Raw genomic sequence first — 19,468 nt, 5'->3', positions numbered from 1 at the left:
CTGCCCCATTTCCCCCGCGCCTCACGGGGCCCCGCACTGGCTCCGAGAGACCCCAGGGGCGCGGCGCGCGCGGAGCGGCGCCGTGGGCGGGGCCTCGCGCAGGACGCCCCGGGATTGGCCGCGGGAAGCAAGGGGTGGGGCCGGTCGCGGAGAAAACAGCGCGCGCGCAACCCGGCTGCAGTTCCAGCCCGGAGCCTGAGCCTGTTCCCCGCGGTGAAGCCCCGGCCGAAGCGGCGATGCGCCTCATTCAGAACATGTGCACCATCGCCGAGTACCCCGCCCCGGGCAGCGCAGCCGCAGCCGATTGCTGCCTGGGGGCCGCGGGCCGCCGCCTGGTCAAGATTGCCGTGGTGGGCGCCAGTGGCGTGGGCAAGACTGGTGAGTCCTCGCGCTGCGGCGGGAACCCGCTTAACTCTCGGTCTGGAGTTCGGCTGCCCCCGCTGGCAGTTGCGACTAAACCGGGCTTGGAGTAGAGGTTGGAGCTGCAACCGGACCTCCCACCCTCTCCTATTGACCCGCGGTCCCTCGGGAAGGACCTTAGACAGCTTCGTTTCCACTCCCCCCTCCTTCATCAGATGAGGGAAACAAACTGATCCTAAATGGCTTGACGGCCCTCTACACAACCGACACAACTGGGATTCGAAGTTTTGGGGTTTTGAGCCCCTGGCACAGGAAGGGGAGGTAGTGAACGTAACCCTTCCTGGAGCTCTTTAAGGTTAGGAAAGACGTTTGTCTGCGGGCAGGCTTAGGTGTGGCTCGGCCGGGCTCGGAGAATGGGGGTGGGCCAAATGACCCTTCCAGCTGGACAGAGCCGTAATTCACAATGCCTCCTAGCCCCTCGCCGTTGTGTCTGGAACTAGGGTCGGGGCGCTGCAGGGTAGGAATTTCACTTGGTGGCTGGCTTTCCCTGAGAGTTGTTTTTTAGGGTGGGGGTTGGGGGAGGGAGACCAATCTAACTTCTTGTGCCAAGGCTAAGCCCGTTTTCCTTTCTCTTTTCTGACCTGCAGCTCTCGTGGTCCGGTTCCTCACCAAACGATTCATCGGCGACTATGAAAGAAACGCAGGTGAGGAAATGTATTTGAAGAAAGTGCTCTCAGCCTGCACTAGTACTGCTGTTCTCATTTTTTAAGTGTCTATCAGGCAGGTTCCTTCAGAGTGACAGCCAGAGCACTGGGATCCTGCCACTTCCAACTTTCCTAGCCCCCTCCTGTGTGCCCCCCCTTCCCATAACTGCCATCTGGCCTCATTCCATTCCAAGCCCATTCATCATTTTATCAAGTGCCTGAAAGTATTCTCCTTGGTATGTTTTAACTATAGGGACCCCAGTTGGAAGCACCCTTTGTACTCAAGAGCCTCTCCCTTCAAAACACTCCTGCAAAAGTCATAAAAAAGAAAAAAAAAAAGATGGCCAGCGCCTACCCCCACCCCTGGCCTTCTCTGTTGGCTGCCTTTCAGAGGTGACCTTTTAAAGCAGAGGCCAAAGGAGCGCAGTTGTAAACCTAAAGTTCTCTTTTCTTAACAAAGAAAAATAACTACATGGTAAAATTTTAGGAGGAGAGTTCCTAAATAAATGATTGGACATCCTTTCAATCCCTGTGATTAAGGATATCCACTGGGGAGGCTTAAGGGCTTTCTACCTATGCTCTGCTAGCAAATTGCTTAAGTCCTTAGACCATATGAAGTACCTACAGGGGATTACTTCACATGTACTATATAAACCATCCCCAGATAAGGCATGGCAGCCTTCTGCTTTGATGTAGAGTCAGCTATGTTATGTTACAATTTTATTCCAATTGATGATGTTGGCTGTGAATTTACTGACAAGATCTGCCCACTAAGCCATTATATCTAATGGCTAAAAAATAAATTGGTGCCAAAGAGCGATGAGTATGAAAATAGAACAAGAACATTTTTTTCCAAGGAAATTCTCTAAACATGTAAGTTTTGTTTAAAATTAGGCAATTAAGTTTCCAAGAACATAACAAGCTTTGTCCTGGTTTTAATAAACCTGCCTATGCAGGGTTGAAACTGCAGTTGTTTTAAAAAAACATCTGAAATAAGTCCATTAAATAGAATAGACTATAGCTGATTTTGTGCATTGGTTCAGGTTATAATTTCTAAGTAAAAATTATCCTACAATTTTTTGTTCCTCCCTACAATGTTTTAAAAGTTGTATAAGAAGGAAGGACATATTCTTTTTTTTCCCCCTTTATAGGTAATCTCTATACCAGACAAGTCCAAATAGAAGGTGAAACCCTGGCTATTCAGGTTCAAGACACTCCAGGTATTCAGGTGAGTGTCTGAGATACGTGACTAAGTCTAAGGGGAGTCTGCTTGGCTCCTGTTCTGTTTTCAAAGTACCTTGTGCCGAAGAAGGAAAGGAACCTGGGGAGTCAAGTCTAGGCTTTTATATATTGCTTGACACTTCAGTTGTATCTGGCTGTTGATCAGTCTTAGCCTAGATGGGAGACTTGGCTAAAGGGGCAGAAATCTTCTAGGACAATTTTACTCAGCAGGAAAGACCAAACCAAACACACTTGGATTTGGCAGAATGCCCGTGCTAGGGTTTAAAAGGTCAGTTTTTACATTTATGTTTTTGGCATTAAAAATCAAACATCTAGGTATCGTCTCCAAATCCTCAGAATCACTCTTACACTGTAGAAAGTTACTCTATAGACAAAGAGCCATGCTAGTGTGTGTGTGTGTTTTCCCTCTTGAACTGGGCAGTTATCCAGGTTTAAATGCTTCCAGCTCCTATCTTTACTTCCCCAGACTTACTGTCTAGCCAGTTAATTTCCCATTTTGTGCAACTACAAAGTCTCTCTCTGCATGGAGTTCTCTGCAGGTCAATTTTCCACTTGAGTGTGGTGAGCTGCTCTGTTATTTATTCCAGCTCCATGCAGCTGGATCAACATATTGTCGAGAAAGCTAAAGTGTGGGGAGATAGAACTTGTTGACGGCCTGCAACCTGGTGCTCTTGCCCAGGGCTCTTTTGAATGCTCTGTAGCTGAGCCAGGGCTCTCTCTGGCCCTTGCCCTTCATCTCGCTCTCACCCGTCTCTTCCAGGTCCACGAGAACGGCCTGAGCTGCAGCGAGCAGCTGAACAGGTGCATCCGCTGGGCGGACGCCGTGGTGATCGTCTTCTCCATCACTGACTACAAGAGCTATGAGCTCACCAGCCAGCTCCACCAGCACGTGCAGCAGCTGCACCTGGGCACCCGGCTGCCCGTGGTGGTCGTGGCCAACAAGGCTGACCTGCTGCACGTCAAGCAGGTGGACCCTCAGCTCGGACTGCAGCTGGCCGGCGTGCTGGGCTGCTCCTTCTATGAGGTGTCCGTCAGCGAGAATGACAACGACGTCTACAACGCTTTCCATGTGCTGTGCAAAGAAGTGAGTCACAAGCAGCAGCCCAGCGGTACGCCGGAGAAGCGACGGACCTCCCTCATCCCTCGGCCCAAGTCCCCCAACATGCAGGACCTGAAGCGGAGGTTCAAGCAAGCCCTCTCGGCCAAAGTCAGGACTGTCACCTCCGTCTGAAGCAGGGCTGCTCGAGGGGGTTTGGTCTTCCCGGGAAGGGGTCCGGGCTGATGCAGGAACGTTGGACGCTGGCGGTTACTTGTGGTCCCAGGAAGGGCTGGAGCGGAGAGGCCAGGAGGGCCTGTTGAATCGCTCCAGGAGAGGAAGTGTTGTCCTGAGCAGGGGGACAGAACTGATGCGGCGTGAACGAGCCACCTCTGATGATGCCAAACAGCCTCCACGGCTTTCCCTCTGGAGCGGGGAGGGGTTGGGTGATGGCTTGGGATTTTGTTAACTACCTTGTAAATGACAGTCAGTTGTAGATTCACCCAATATATTGATGTGATTTACAGTGGGAATGAAAGAACAGATTAAGCATTCACAGACTTTCCTTTTTTTTTCTTCTTCTTCTTTTTCTCCCCCCAAGAGAAAGAATTGATTTTTTAATACAAGTATGTGTCTCTGGAATACTCTTCCTTATAGAATGACTTTCAAACCTGAAGGATACTCAGACTTCTTTCTTTCTTTTTTTTTTTAAGAAAAAGAAGAAAATGCTACCTCCACCCTACTAGAAAGAGTGGAGTTTATGGGCCGAATGTTATATATGCAGACATGTGTAAGCTTCTGGGCTCAGACACAGTATGAGGATGCTGAGTTGGGAAAGTGTTGGCTGGTTGAGAGCACAAACTCTTCAGCCCCAGACTTTTGAGTAATTGTGAGGCTGTATAATTTTTTTTTTTTTCAGATTGTTTCTTCAGGTACAGAAAAACAAAATGTGTCCAGTTGATTTTGGTGTGATTTGTGTAAACACAGCAATGACGCCGGGTTTTTCCAGAGCTGGCCGAGTTGTGGCTTAACTGTGGAAACACTTACAGCAAGCGAACAGATGCAGGGGCGACTGCCGAATCCCCGACACAGATGCACTTTAAAAAGCCACTCATGCTTTGGCTTAAACTGTAATTAATTTATTTTATGTACAATAAAGCTCATTTTAAAAGGGCAGACATCTGACTTGGTCTTGATTGAAATGTTCGTCTTTTGTCCTTCAGACTGTATGTCTCAGCACCTAGTGTTTCTCAGGCACGTCGAGCGGGCATTCTGCATTCCTGGGGTGAGCCCTGGAGTGAGCCCTGGAGTCTCCCAACAAACCACTGAGGTGCATTCTATTCTTATCCCTGTTTTACAGATGAGGAAACAAACTTGAAAACAAGTTAGATAACTTGTCAAAGGCCCTGGCCTTTGAGCTTGTAAATTCTGGTTTGCTGCTGTCTAGTCAAGAGTAACACATCTATTCATTTCCTTCCTGATCCTCCAGGGAAACCTAAGACAGATGCCTGGGTTTGTATTTTAAGCTGATAAGAGATATCCTGGCTAAGCCATGGAAGATCATGCTCTTACACAAGACCACTGCTTATTATTTGCCTTATCTGGCGAGCCGTCATTGGGTATGCCACTTTCGAAAAGTCACATTTTTCTCATGTTGTAGAAACTCACAGCCGTTGATGCGGGGCGGTTCAGGAACCCCTTCCTGTGGCGCCTTCCCCAGCGACGTGCTAAAACTCTCATCTGCTTCCACTGGGCCAGGGAGAACTTTCATACAAGCCAGGTGAGTCACCACGTTTACGGGCAAATAATTACACCTTGTATTTGAGAGTGCTTTCACATACTGATCTCATGTAACCCTCAGGATAACCCTGTGGGGAGGGCAGGGGAGGAAATATTACTGTTTCTACAGGTGAGAGAAACAGGCTCTGAGTTTAGAGGGATGTCCTTGAGTTCACAGAAAGGGCATGAATCAATATCTTCTGACTATATTCAATGTTCTTACTCCTTCACAGCATTTCATATGCGGGCCACTGCTGCATGTGTGGGGCCTCGGGCCTGAGGGAAGCAGCCATAATGAAGAGCTGAGGGTCTACTATGGGACAACTCCAGACTCTCAAATCTGTTTTCCCACAGGGTGAATGTCCTGCCTGCTCTTGACAGGGCTTCTGGCTATGCCCTACACCTTCCTTAGGTGGAGGGCAGTTTTCTACACTTCAAGCCTAACCTAACCTCTGAGAAAGTATTGGGGACAGGGAGGGAACGGTGCTCATGGGAGATTCTAAATATATCTCCTTTCAAAGGCAGTGACAAGGATCTCTGACTAGATTCTGCTCACGTTTGGTTTTATTCATCCTATGTGGCTATATTAGTAATGTCCAGTGATTGAGCGGTTCATCTTTATATACTTAACAATGGTCTTCTGCCCATGTCCTGGAAATAAAGATGAGTTTTCCCTGGGGCTTTATCTTGCAGTGGTGCTGAGCAGCGCTGGACATCCTCTGTTTGTGAGCGGCGCCTGGCTGCCTCCCTGTCCATCCCACCTGCTCCAGGAATCTGCAGCGCTTGGGCAGAGCTCTCCTTCTCCCTTGTGAGCTGGCCTTCCTGACCTCCTGGCACTTCTCCATTGCCCCTCACTCCCCACCGCACTGGACTCGGTCTCAAACTTCCTTTCAGAAATTCGGGCTTAAGAGTCTCAGGGTTCTCATCCATCCTGGGGATAATGCTTCGCTGGAGGCCACTCTGGAAGAGAGGGATTGACCCCTGGCTGGAAACCACCTGCGTTCCATTCCTGTCCACTGTCTCAGGCTGACTTGACTATTTACAGTTCTAGAGTACACCATGTTTTCTTCTCACGAATTTATCTTCCTATTTCATTACCTTTGTTCCTCTCTTTCATGATATCTCTGAATCCCTCGTTTGTTTTTAGTATCTGATCTGCAATCACGTGGCACCGAGGATGGTCCCCTCCTACCTAGGTAGGGGATGGCCTCCCTGCCACCTGGGTAGAAGGAGGGAGAGGTGTGTGTGTGTTCAGGGGAGTGAAGAAAGGAATCGGAATTACTGAGCATTTACAGTATGCCAGACTACAATCCATCTCCTTTAATCTTTTGAAGAATCCTGCAAGGAAGGTAATGATAGCACTTCCAGTTTAAAGATGAGAAACCTGAGAGTCGGAGAGATGAAAGCTGGGATCACACAGGCAGTCATTGTTTCTCTTGACTGAAAACCTGCGTCCCCAGCACTGGAGGGGGATTTGAAATAACTTTCATTGTCCACACCAACTCCACAGTCCATCTTTAGTCCCTTCTGCAGACGCAGAGAAGGGAGGCTCAGAAAAATGAGCTCCTAAGTGGCAGATTCAGATTCAAGACTCCACCCAGGTCTGCCTGACGCCCAGACGCCAGGCGGCCAGCTCAGGACTTGGCAGCTCCGGCCCCCCTAAGCAAGCCACCGTCGCTTTTCTGCCTCTGGCTTGCAGAGGCAGGTCCTGCCCATCCTGGCCCCGTGTTCTTCATCAGGCTTGCCTTAGCCTCCTTGTTGCTACCCCCGGCTCGTGGCTCCTCCCTGGCCCGGGCCTGCCTGGCTGCCAAGGCCACATCTGCTCTTGCCATCAGCCAGCTGCTCACTGGCCTCCAATCCCAGGTCAGTAATAAAGACGTCCAGGCCGGCGCGGGGGCCAGCACGGCCCACAGCCCGTCTGCCTTAGCACCGGATCCTCGTCTGTAGAGATGTCTGGCTTTTCCTCCCTGCTGCAAATCAAAACCATCCGAGCACTCTACAGCCGGCCTGGCCCTGAGTCGTGGGCTGAGGTGGCTGAGTGCTCCTGGCCTGGGGCTCCCTGTCAGCGCCTGGCCACCACCCTGCCCGAATCCCTGTTTCCAGAGCTACGGGCCTGCCTGCAGGGAGCCCCTCGTGCTGGTGAAAAGTGAGATTTCAACATTCACTTTATACCCTGTGGAGGGTAAAGCTGTTGCTCAAGCTTGTGGTGAAATCCCTTAGGAATGAGCCCTTGGGTAACTCCGGTGTGGGGTGGCGGTGTGGGGCTGCCCCGCTGAGTCTCTGCTGGTAAGTCAGCATGGTACTTGGAAAAGGCCACTAGGAGTTACAGAGCTTTATCTGTTACAATAAATAAACCAGGAGTGAAAACCCACCCTGCTCAGCGCCACAGGCTAGCTGTGTTAGGGATGGGATCCTCCCACAGCAGCCCTCTCACGAGGAGGGGACTGCTCATTATTACCACCTGGAGTTTACAGATGGGGGCACCAAGGCCTGGAGGTCACACTGCTGGGAGTGGCGAGCTGAGACTCAAACCCAGACAAGGCTGGGAGCTCTGTTCTAACCACCGTGGCTTCACAGGATGCCAAGAGCACAGCTGTTCCCTGCACCCCCCACCCCATCCTCCACCCGGGGCCAGACGTGCTACTTCTGGAGTCCCTGCTCTTTCCTTATCTGCTGAAGGCGCTTTGCAGGATTGACACTGAGTCTTCATTTTGCTCCTGCTTTTCATTCAAGGAGCAGCACCCTGTCCTATGCCTCCGACCTTTTTATTCAAAGCAAACTCTGGTCACCACGATCTTCTTTCAGCTCACCTTTCCTCCAGAGCCTTCTGCTATCCAATGTCTGCCTAGCTCAGTTTCTACAACCGGTGACCCCAGAGATGAAAAAGATGATTATAAACTAAACTTTTGATGCCCCCCCCCCCCACACACAGTCAGAGACTGCCTTTGGCTATATTTAATCTAGTATTGTGAGCATTTGGGGAACACAGTAACTGATGATGGGTAACATTTACAATCAGAAACTTCCTTTGTTTACCACTTCAGATTAGAAGCTTTGGAAGATTCTTTTTATACAAGAGAAAATCAACTTGTAAAAATACATTAAAGGCCCAAGAGTAATATATCAATACATCTACTGTGAAAATATTCAAATGACACAAATATATTGAGAGTGAGGCATTCCCTTTTCCTAGTCCTCCTATAATAGACTCCTTCCCAGAGGGAACTGCTTGTTAGCAGTTGGAGTTTTGTATTTCCTGAAAGTTTCCTTTGCATATAGACATATGGTTTAAAACTTAACCTTGAGCAGATCCTCTCACAGGGCCCAGGCATCAGGAAAAGCACCATATGGTCATTCTGTGAGAAACACGGAGTCCAGGATGAGTCTCCTTCTCCGCTGTGGCCCGGAACGTTGGGGAGTGCCTGGCACGTGCCACTGGGGAGTTGGGAATGAATGAGTGATCAAGTGAATACAGACTGGAGACCCACAACAGGTTACTTATTTACTTTATTAATGAATTAGTTAATTTATTGGCCGTGCTTAGTTCCCTGACCAGGGATTGAGCCCAGACCACTGCAGGGAAGATGCTAAGTTCTAACCACTGGACTGCCAGGGAATTCAAGAGATTATTTACTCATTTTTAAAAAGAGTGATCTTTGCTTTAATGATCATTTCTTTGGGGCTATCTGCCATTTTCTCCCTTACACAATTTCAAACTTCTGAGTAGAATGAATGAAGCATCTGGGGTCTCCAGTATTTCAGCACCATGAAAGAACCAGTGTTAGGTGGAAAACATACTTGGACAAAATAAAGAATGTCGGGGTCAAGAAAACCTGCTTTGATGACATCTCAAAATGATTTCCAACTTCACAGTTTTCTCATAAAATAGTAGTATGTGGCAGAGAACTATAAGTAGAGACACATTTTGGTTTACATTTTATTTCTTCTACCTGTTTAATTCACACTAGTCATTGTTTTTCAGCTTTTCCTCTTTATTATAAACATCTTTTAGAGACGCTAGAAATTTCCATCAGCTACACACCTACACATGATGGGTTCCCAGAGGGTCCTTTCTGCTGGAGTTCTTAAACAATTCCACTCTGTGGGTCTAGGCTTCTCTGCTATGGCTAGAAGGAAGACTAAGATTCATAGAAAATAAAGAAGTAGAAATGTGTAACCAGTAGAAATGTGAAATCATAAGTCATAAGGGGTGGGTTCCAACCTAGACCTCCTGGACCAGATATCTTTATTGGGGCCTTCCTCTGGGAGGAGAGGAAACCTTTTATGGGCAGTCACAGTGTTCCAATCAACCTCTCCCCCACTCCTGTTCCAGGCAGGCTGGCAGCCCTGCCCAGTAAGCAGACAGGAACAATGCAGCTCTTTGTAACGGCAGGAGATTTACAACAGAGGCAGACGATCGGCACTGCCCTACCACCCCCCTCCTTTCCTCCCCTGTTCAGAAATGTCTCAGATCAAGAGAGAAACAAAGCCTCAGATCCCATTCGCAACGTTCCCTCCTCAGCTACATTATCTTGAAAACCAAACTTTCCTGACACCCATGATTCTAAAGCATGTCTAACTTCTCCTAGAGCAACTGCAGATCAAACAGCTTGTAATCTACCAACACTCACGGACAGGCACTTGTTTAGAATGAACAAACTTGCAGGTGGAATCAGAAAGATCACAGACAGAGGGGTAAGGATAAACGGGCATTATCATGAATTAGGCCAGCTGAAAGGCAGTTTGATGCCTTTAGAAAAACGATTAAAAAAAAAATCTCAGCAATACTTCACTGTGTGGTTACGAAGATCCTTTGGGCAACATTTAGTCATAACCATGCTTAGTAACAGGGAGACTGGTTTGGGAGGCATTGGATGGAGACAGATAACAGTACTGGGGTTTCCAGCTCAGGTAGGGCTCATCTTCTTGGGAGACGCTTAGAAGCCAAGGTCTGGATGCAGCCGGTCAGTCGCAAACAACAGCTCAGGGATGTTAAGCGGCTTTAGGAGTCGCGTGGACAGCACGATTACCTGACAACGGGAGGGGCAAACACATTGCAGACAATTAGGAGAGCCAATCCCAGCTTATTAGGTAACAAGAAATAAAGCGCAACACGCTTCTTTGAGGGGAAGGCATAGAGTGGATGCTGTGGAGGAAAAGGCAGAAGGCAGCTGCTGGAATGCCACTGGGCTCTCGAGTCCCAGGTGGAAGGAGGGGAACACAGGCTGGGAAGGGCAGCTTGCAGGACTGCGGGGTGGGGGGGTGCGTCTGCTGAGCCTTGGGCCAGGGGGCACTGGGCAGGGCCAAGCCTAGCCACTACCTCGTTGCTTAGTTGCATTCAATCAGACCTTTGCTTTGTGATCTGGTAATCTGAACTCCACAAAGGGGTCCCTCTCTCCTCCAGGGAGGCTTTGCTCCTTCAGGGAAAGAGAGAAGGCATACTCAAGAGCCGCATGTTGCTGTGGGTGATAATGATGATGATGACTGTATCTATCTCCTAGTACCCAATTTTAATGACAGAAAGTCGTCATCTCACAGCTCGGGAGGTCAGAAGTCCAAGATGAAGGCGTTGGTAGGTTGGCTCCGTCTGAGGGCTGTGAGGGAGACCTTCCCTCTTAAGCTTCCTTACGTCTTCACCCTGTCTTCCCTCTACAAGTCTGTCTTTGTGTCTCTCTTTCCCCTTTGATAAGGACACAGTCGTAGAGGATTACAGCTTACCCTAACGACATCTTTTTTTTAAAATTAATTATTTTAGTTGGAGGCCAATTACTTTACAATATTGTGGTGGTTTTTGCCATACATTCACATGAATCATCAGGGGTGTCCCAAACCCCCATTCCACCTCCCCCATCCCATCTCTCTGGGTTGTCTCAGTACACCGGCTTTGAGTGCCCTCTTTCATGCATCGAACTTGGACTGGTTAATGACCTCATCTTAATTGTGCTCAGTTGCTCAGCTGGCCAGGCTCCTCTGTCCATAGGATTTTCCAGGCAAGAATACTGGAGCAAGTTGCCATTTCCTACTCCAGGGGAATCTTCCTGACCCAGGGATGGAACCCTGCGTCTCCTACATGTCCTGCATTGGCAGGCGGGTTCTTTACCACTAGCTCCACCTGGGAAGCCCTTCATCTAAACTGATCATCTGCAAAGACCTATTTCCAAATAAGGCCACATTTACAGGTACGAGGGGCTTGGACTTTAACATCTTGTGGGAGGGGACACATTTCCACACATGACAATGATGATAATAAAGATGATATCTGCTAATACTTATTAGTTATTTTTTTATGATGTGCCAGGCACAGAGGATGCTCTCATTTAATATCCATTTAATCTTCATAACAAGCCTATTTGCAGATATGGAAAATGAAAAACAGAAAGATTAAGTAATTTGACCAAGGACACACAGGAAGAAGCTGAATCAGGATTCCAATCCAGGCAGGCTGGCCCCAGTGTCCAAGTGCCTGTTGGGTCACTGCTCCATTATCAAGGGCTCTGGGAAGGCTGCTTACTCTCTGAGTCCACATGGACACTTGGGCCTCTCTGGCCTGTTGTCACGGTATCCCCCTCTGCTTCCGCAAGACTCAACTGTTCCTGGGGGGCAGAGTTCCCTCTGAAGCACTGGGAGAGCACGTTCCCAGGGCTGGGCTGGGGCAGCGATGTGCTCTGCCAATCTGGCGAGGTTCTCCCAGGCAGGGGTTTTACACCCAGATGATGAGGGAAGTGAGGAAGGAGGCGCTGGAGCCAGATTCTGGACCCCAGCCCCTGAGTGCAGGGGTCCCAGGTGGCCAGCAGGCCTGGGCTTTAAGGGGTCACACCACCTGGCTGGGTCTCTCAGTGGGGAGCAAGAGACTCACTCACTCTCTTCCCCTCCCGCACCCCCATATGGTGCTAGGTAGAAGGAAACCAATAAATCAGCCAATTCGCTGGCCAAAAACAGAGCCTACTCTCTTATGTGGAGGACAAGCCGAGGGAAGGGAGGAGAGAAGAAAGCATTTTAGAATTTTCTTGTTCTCAGTATTAAAAAGTTTTCTGTTTAAAACAAAAATTAACCTTTGAAAGCAGTGATTACTTTTTATTTTGAAAGAGAATTATCCTTGAAAATATATGGTTAATATCAGTCAAGTCACATTTTTGGCAGAAGAAGTACACTGCAGCCTGTGCTCACGTTTTTCCTTGACAGCCATGTGATGAGAGTCTGGGGGCAGAGAGTGAATGTGAGCATCCCCTTATCACACGGTGTAGACACCACTGGAATATGCGGCTCTGGAGAGGGTCTCTACTCACCCCTCAGGGTCTTCGAGACCAAGCCCAACAGATAGTTGAGAATGGAGGTACCCAGACCAGCAGGCTCATTAGACGCTAGCAGAGCCCGGCACCATGGCTGATTGGCTATGTACCCTGGGGAAGGTCATTTCGCTTGTGGCCTCACTTTATCCATCCCAGGAGAAAAAACAAAGCCAGCAGAATCGTGGCAAGGATGACCCAAGGATGACCCAAGGTGAAGACTGTAAAGAGCGCAAGGCGCCCAGCACTGCGGAGCTGCCGTTTCACTGTGATTGTGTGGTTGGGTCATGGCGGTTCAGTCACTAAGTCGGGTCCAGCTCTTGAGACACTATGGACTGTAGCCCATCAGGCTCCTCTGTCCATGTGATTCTTCAGGCAGGAATACTGGAGTGGGTAGCCATTGCCTTCTCCAGGGAATCATCTTGACCAAAGGACTGAACCTGGGTCTCCTGCATCTCAGGTAGATTCTTTATTGAGCCACCAGGGAAGCCCAGGCCTCCTTTTGAATATCATGAAGCTAAGAACTCTCTAGAAAAATACACGTATGTTCATATATACAAGACTTTGAGCATAGTTTCAGGTGAGGTTTGTGGCTAACAAGGATTCGTAGACCACAGGTTGTGCTGTGTTTTAGTCGCTCAGTCCTGTCTGAATCTTCATGACCCCGTGGACTAGAGCCCGCCAGGCTCCTCTGTCCATGGGGATTCTTCAGGCAAGAGGACTGGAATGGGGAGCCATGCCCTCCTCCAGGGGATCTTCCCAACCCAAGGACTGAACCCAGGTCTCCCACATTGCAGGCGGATTCTTTACCATCTGAGCCACCAGGGAAGCCCAGACCACAAGTTGAAAGACCCTTATTCAGATATTTCTAAAAGAGCACACATAAACACAAGCCTCCTTTGCACGAGAGCTGACTCTTGTGACGTGCAGGAGGACAGGTGGCCAGGCCACAGGCCCCCCCCCCCCCGCCCTGGGCTTGCCAGACCCCACCCCCTGGGCTAGATGGTCTAACCACCATGGTTAGACCATGCTAACCCCCGGGGTCCTTAGCTCCAAAGCCAAAACTGCAGATTCCTCTCTGGCTCAGGTGAGGGCAAGTATAGTGGCTCGAGTGAGTCTCTGAGGATGCGCACGTCTCATGAACATGGCAGAGGAACTGGGAGGGAAATGTAGGCTCGGTTGATGTGCAGACTTCCAGAGCAATGACAACTAAGCCCAAAGAATCCATCGCTCTCAGGGTGGAGGCTGGGCTCCCACTCACGGCCGACGGACTGCTGGCCGTCACCTGCACTGAGCCGGCACCAAGGACCGGGACCCTGTCACAACCAGACAAGCGGGTATTTGGCAAGAGGGCTGAACCAGAGGACGTCTGGGGTGTGTGTTCCGGAGGGTTGGAAAGAAACAGGTGGAAAACAAAGGCAGTCTGTGAAGTCACTGAGAGGTGTCAGTGTCATCAGGAGGGAAGGACGTGGAGACCAAGGACTCCCGCCGGATGGTCCAGCGGTTCAGATCACAGCCTTAGGAGTGTCCCGTGTGAGTGGGGCCTCAGTTGGCCACCTGCCAGATGACAGACCCTGGAGAATTTGCTGGATCACTCTGAGCCTCAAGTTCTTTGTCTGTGAAGTGGAAATAATAACATCCACCTCACATGACTATCATAACGGTCAAATGTGAACGTAGATATAAAATATTCAGCACAATGACAGGCCCTGGAGGGGCTTAAAATGGTGCCTGGTCTTATCATCTTCATTAGCACCACCACCTTCACCAGCCTCATCCTCTGCTGCGTCACTCCCTTCAGCGCAGAGCAGTCACTGGGCTGATGCAGGGGAGGGGGACGTGCCAGAGACGTCTTCCCCATGTGTACGTCTGATAGCATTTACTCCCAGGCTGCAAATCCTGACTACCTTCCTCCTCCCTTTCTAAGCTTGACCCACTGCTGCAGAACAGAATAAAAAAAGAAGAATGAAAGAATTGAGGACAGTCTCATGGACCTCTGGGACAACATTAAAGGCATCAACATTCACATTATAGGGGTCCCAGGAGGAGAAGAGAGAGAGAAAGGGCCTGAGAAAATATCTGAAAAGATCGGAGCCAAAAACTGCCCTAATATGGGAAAGGAAATAGTCACTCAAGTCCAAGAACCACAGAGAGTCCCATACAGGATACACTGAAGGAGGAACACACCAAGACACATATTAATCACACTGGCAAAATTTAAAGACAAAGAGAAAAATACTAAAAGCAACAAGGGAACAGCAACAAACAACATACAAGAGAATCCCCATAAGGTTATCAGCTGATTTTTCAGCAGAAACTCTGCAGGCTGGAAGGAATCGCACAATATATTTAAAGTGATGAAAGGGAAAAACCTACAACCAAGAATACTTTACCCAAAGGCTTGATCAGACCCGATAGGGAAATCAAAAGTTTTCTAGATAAGCACAAGCTAAGAGCATTCAGCACCACCAAACTAGCTATACAACAAATATTAAAGCAACTTTTCTAGATGTAAAAGAAAAGGCCACAACTAGAAATAAAATTATGAATGGGAAAGCTCACTGGTAAAGGCAAACGTACAGTAAAGGTAGGAAATCACCCCCCCACAAATACGAATTCAAAACCAGCAACTGTGAGAAGAGGAGAGTACAAATGCAGGCTATTGGACATGCATTTGAAATTAAGAGACCAGTCTTGTAAGTAGATAAATTGCTATATCAAAAACTTATGGTAACCACAAACCAAAAATCTATAAGCCTGACTCTCTTAGAGAGCATTGCAAGACTTTGGAGTCTGCAGGCTGCTCAGCACTCCACACCCCAGGCCCTGGCCACAGCATCCCCCTCCTCACCAGTTCCACATTCTAGACACTCTAAACTATTTACAGTTCCACAAATGGAACTTTGGGGGTGTTTCTTCATCTAGAATGAGAGTTACCAACTCTTTGCCTGAAGACCTTTTAGTCATCCTTCAATGATCTACTTAGGCATCACCACCTCCAGGAAGCCTTCCCAGACCACCTCTCCCTGAAGACTGAGGATGTTCCCATGGCTGTTGCTATTACACTGTATTCCTTGTTTCCTTGAATTTCTTTGCTGTTTGCTAGCACAGTGCCTGATACCTAGCAGATCCCTGATACAATAAGTTAGCCAATGATTGATTAATTGAATAAACAAAAATAAGACTAGGAAGGAGGAAGTGGGTTTAGCCATGTTCAGCAGGGAGTTTTTCACACCAAGAGGCTCACATATAATGGCTCTCTGTAAATTTGTTTCAAATTGGTTTAACTGAAAACCCATTTGTCTAAAATTCCTATTTTGAAGAACAAGCAGGATCACATGGCTAACATTTCCTTTACAGTAAAATAGTTGATGGTCCTGAAGTATTTTCACATCTCAGGCATCTTTTGTTCATTTTCAGTTTTCTAGCCTATTCAAGTGAAGGTATTTCTGCATTATTTGACTAAAATAGTCCTTAAAATTATAAAACACTTAGCTAAATGGCAGGGGGTAGTGGGGGGAGGTGGAAAGGTACTCTGAAAAAGAAAATGCTTAAAGCAATCTGAAACAGCCTGCAGGATATGAAATTTAAATTTTATAAACATAGTCATCAAACGTGTGATATGAGGCAAATTAAGCACTAGAGACTTCCTTTCAGAGGAGTGGCTTTTTCTCAAGCAACCGAGGGCAAGGATGAAAATCTCCATCTGTGAGGCAGGGCCAGAGGACCCAAGGGCACCTCGGAGCCAAGCCCCTAACAAGCAGCCTTTGAGGCTCCATGCAGGTTCCCCTCCAGCCGAGAGAGCTGCTTTCCTCTGTGCTCAGTCTGCACTGGTTCCTGCAGGAGTGGCCCAGCCCCCCTGCTTTCTCTCCACTTTTCACTTTTTTGGGCATTGCTATAATTTGGAGGTGCCAGCATCTTCCTGTTCTATTTCTGCTGAACAGAGAGGAAGCAGGGCAGCCCAGGATTTAGACTCATATCCCTTGATTTCCAACACTGAGAATTGAAAGGAGCAGGGGACAAAAATGGTTTTTCTATTTTTCTCTTAAACTTGGGAGGTGCTTTCCAGTAGAAGCAACTCACATGCACAGGCACCAACATGCATATTCATCCCGCTGATGAACTGGCTCTTGAGCACATATCATATTCAAGGCACCATTCGCCCTCATTTTGTAGAGGTGCCACACATGTTAAACATAAAAGGTGTGTCTTGTTAAACCACTGGGATAGTGCATTAAAACAGACACGATCGAGCTTTCTGGAAAACCCATTGCCTTTGCATTGCTGGAGGCGTGAGTGTGTTGTGCTCAGGCTCTTCTAAAGAATCCACAGAGATTTCAGATGTCTCCATTTTTGTCCCTTCTGATGGTTATTTAAAAAGAATTTACTTGGGGAAAAACAACAAGAAACTTCTATTGCAAATGACTTCAGCATTGCTAAGAGAATTGCATCAAATATCAAAGATACATGAAGTGCATAGGAATAAAGGGCAATATTAATAAGAATAATATGAACATGTGTGATGCTGTCTAATATTTCAAATTATAAGGTAAAGAAGAAAAGTTGTAAATCTCACTGACATTTTCCTTGGAATAGGAAATGTCAGAACAAATTAAATGCAGACCAGAAGAAAAAAAAAATGAAGTCGCTTGACTTCTCTCCTTGAGGGCCTGCATAAATTTTAGGATAACCTGGGGCCAGGGTTTAGAGTCAGGATTCAGTTATCCTCGAACGTCTACCGTGGCACAAAATCCTAAGTGTGTGAGCACATTTCTGGGTCTACTCTTTTTTCCTATTACAGTCTCACTGAACGTTTGCTTCCAGAAACGTAGACGCACATGAAAGCGCGGTTGGGCCCCGTGTACCAGGAAGAGCCGTGGCGGCAGGTCAGGCCCACTTTGTCTCTCTCTGTTTCCTGAGCTGGCCTTCCCCTGTACTTTCTGGGAGGGTCCCTCCCTGTTATTTTCCTCCCACAATCCCAGACTTCGGCTGGCATCTCGGCCACGTCCCAGCCCCAGGGTTCAGCCTGCAGAGCTGTCTGCAGTGAGAAGAGGCCAGGGCTGGGCACACGTGTTCCAGAGCCACGGCAAGCCTGCAAAGTCAGCTGCTCGTGGCTGCGGCTGTGTGGGGTGGGGTTGAGAGGCTGCCTGTTTGATCCCTTTTTTTGTAGTCAGGGAAGAGGGCTTTTTCTAGCTGCCCGCTTTCTCTCATCAGGGCGTTTAGCAACAACCAGGGGAGGAGAGCAGAGAAAACATGCCCACTGTAGCGTAGGACAGCCATCCTCTGGGGCTAGCAGGTGCTAATGCGGTTTCTGAATGCCACTGTTTCATGAGATCTTTATCACCTTCTGTAAAAGGGAATTTATTTCTGGATGTGCTGTGAGTGAGTGATTGTTGCTCAGTCATGCCTGACTTTTTGCAACCCCATGGACTGTAGCCTGCCAGGCTCCTCTCTCCATGGAACTCTCCAGGCAAGATTATTGGAGTGGGTTGCCATTTCCTTCTCCAGGGGATCTTCCCGACCCAGGGATCCTACATTGCAGGAGAGTCTTTACCATCTGAGCTGCCAGGGAAGCCTACTACTAAGAGACAATTCTAAGTATAAAGACAGGTCAACTTAAAAAGTATCAGCAGATACATGCTTGACTTTATCTTATAATCTATAGACAACACATTAGAATATGCAATGAATCCATACACCTTTTCCAAAGGAATACCCAAGACAGACGTAGCAATAAAGTTATAGATGACAGTCATCAATCAGATGAAATAATTTAGATGAAGCTTTTCTCTCTCCAAGATATGTGGGCCTTATGTGGCTTCTATCGGCAGTTTCCTTTGATGAGTGGATCCCTGAATGCCTTGCACATCTCAGCTCATCAACCCTCTCCTTCAGGAGAAGCCGATGTCATCTGAAGAACCCTCCTGCCTCCACCCCTTTCCTGCAGGTATTCCCATAAAAGCACCTGCCTATGTTCCAGAACACTCACGTCTGGCTGGAGCTTCTGTGTCTGATGTCAGTCAGTCACTCCCTATTAGAGTGTAAGTTCCATGAAAGCAGGGACAAGTCTGGCTTGGTCTCCTCAGCACAAAGAACAGTGCTTGGCACAGAGGACATGCTCAATAAATGTTTACTGAATAATCAACTAATCCAATTTAAGAGACTGTCAAGTTCCCATTCCTGGGTCCAAAAAGCATCTATGTGGTATGGAATAGATATGAATTACAGCAACTGATACAAAAGACAGGGTGGTCTTAGTTGTCCATAATCTCAGGATCAATAACAGGCTGGTGTAGTCTCCAGAAAAACTGCTTTTATCTTACTCTTCAATAATGCAAGTAGAATTTCTAGTGTTCAGTGGTGATGGTTTAGTCACTAAGTCATGTCCGATTCTAGAAACCCCATGAACTATAGTCCCCCAGGCTCCTCTGTCCATGGGATTTCCCAAGCAAGACTATTGGATTGGGTTACCATTTCATTCTCCAGGGGATTCTTTACTGACTGAGCCACCTGGGAAGCTCTCTAGTGTTCAATATTCAATGAGTAATCATGACGCCCAGTGCCAGATCCTTTCTGCGGTGCTGGAATTAAAATAAGTGCAAAGTCCTGAGGCTCAGAAAGAGAGGCCAGGAGGCCAGCAGAAAGGGGTAGGAAAAGAAGGCCCAGCGGCAGGTAGGGGCTGTGGTGGGAGGAGGAGGTGGCCCCAGCGCCTCTGCACTGCTCAGCCCCTGGCAAGGGAGGCGCTCCGGTGTAAGTGAGCCTGCAAGGAGAGACCAGGGTCCCAGGAGAGCCGCCCGGAGGCTGGGACACCCAGGTTCCCGGCACGGGCTGCGGTGAGGTGGCTGGAGGGACGCCCAGTCTGGAGAAGAGCAGCTGGCAAGAGGACCTGCGGAGGAGGGGTGAGCCTGATCTGTTGGGAGATTCTGTGGGGCCTGGGAGCAAACAGTCCCAAGGGCCAAGGCCTCCAGGACTCGGGTAGGCTTTGGGCAAGGGGCAAATCCTCATCCCCGGGGACCTTTACGTGCAGGCTGGATTAGCTGTGGTATTAGATGCGCATGTTT

At 48.4% G+C, this 19,468-nt stretch overlaps 2 protein-coding genes across 2 annotated transcripts in view; one reads left to right on the top strand and one right to left on the bottom strand.

Annotated features, from left to right (window-relative positions):
• The first annotated feature begins 168 nt into the window (after positions 1-168).
• RASL11B (RAS like family 11 member B) lies at positions 169-4,518 on the top strand. Its single transcript, XM_043906785.1, has 4 exons — positions 169-378; positions 1,008-1,064; positions 2,216-2,292; positions 3,067-4,518. The coding sequence occupies exons 1-4, from the start codon at positions 237-239 to the stop codon at positions 3,535-3,537; spliced, it is 747 nt and encodes a 248-aa protein (XP_043762720.1). The 5' UTR covers positions 169-236; the 3' UTR covers positions 3,538-4,518.
• Positions 4,519-8,610: 4,092 nt separating this feature from the next.
• The window catches only part of SCFD2 (sec1 family domain containing 2), a 391,182-nt gene continuing 380,324 nt past the window's right edge, over positions 8,611-19,468 (bottom strand). The window contains exon 9 of the mRNA XM_043906784.1: positions 8,611-10,151. Within this exon, the coding sequence (XP_043762719.1) occupies positions 10,059-10,151 (93 nt within the window). The 3' untranslated portion in view covers positions 8,611-10,058. The remainder of the gene's footprint in view (positions 10,152-19,468) is intronic.

This window comes from Cervus elaphus, chromosome 6 (assembly GCF_910594005.1).
Source record: "Cervus elaphus chromosome 6, mCerEla1.1, whole genome shotgun sequence".
NCBI classification, from domain to species: domain Eukaryota; kingdom Metazoa; phylum Chordata; class Mammalia; order Artiodactyla; family Cervidae; genus Cervus; species Cervus elaphus.
Note: the sequence above shows the minus strand (reverse complement) of the source record. Positions and strands in the feature narration are given on the sequence as shown.

Excerpts from the sequence above, each read along its gene's own strand:
- RASL11B (XM_043906785.1), top strand. The coding sequence starts at position 237 with ATGCGCCTCATTCAGAACATGTGCACCATCGCCGAGTACCCCGCCCCG. Across the intron at positions 379-1,007 it reads CAGTGGCGTGGGCAAGACTG|CTCTCGTGGTCCGGTTCCTC; the intron begins GTGAGTCCTCGC and ends TCTGACCTGCAG. Across the intron at positions 2,293-3,066 it reads AAGACACTCCAGGTATTCAG|GTCCACGAGAACGGCCTGAG; the intron begins GTGAGTGTCTGA and ends CGTCTCTTCCAG.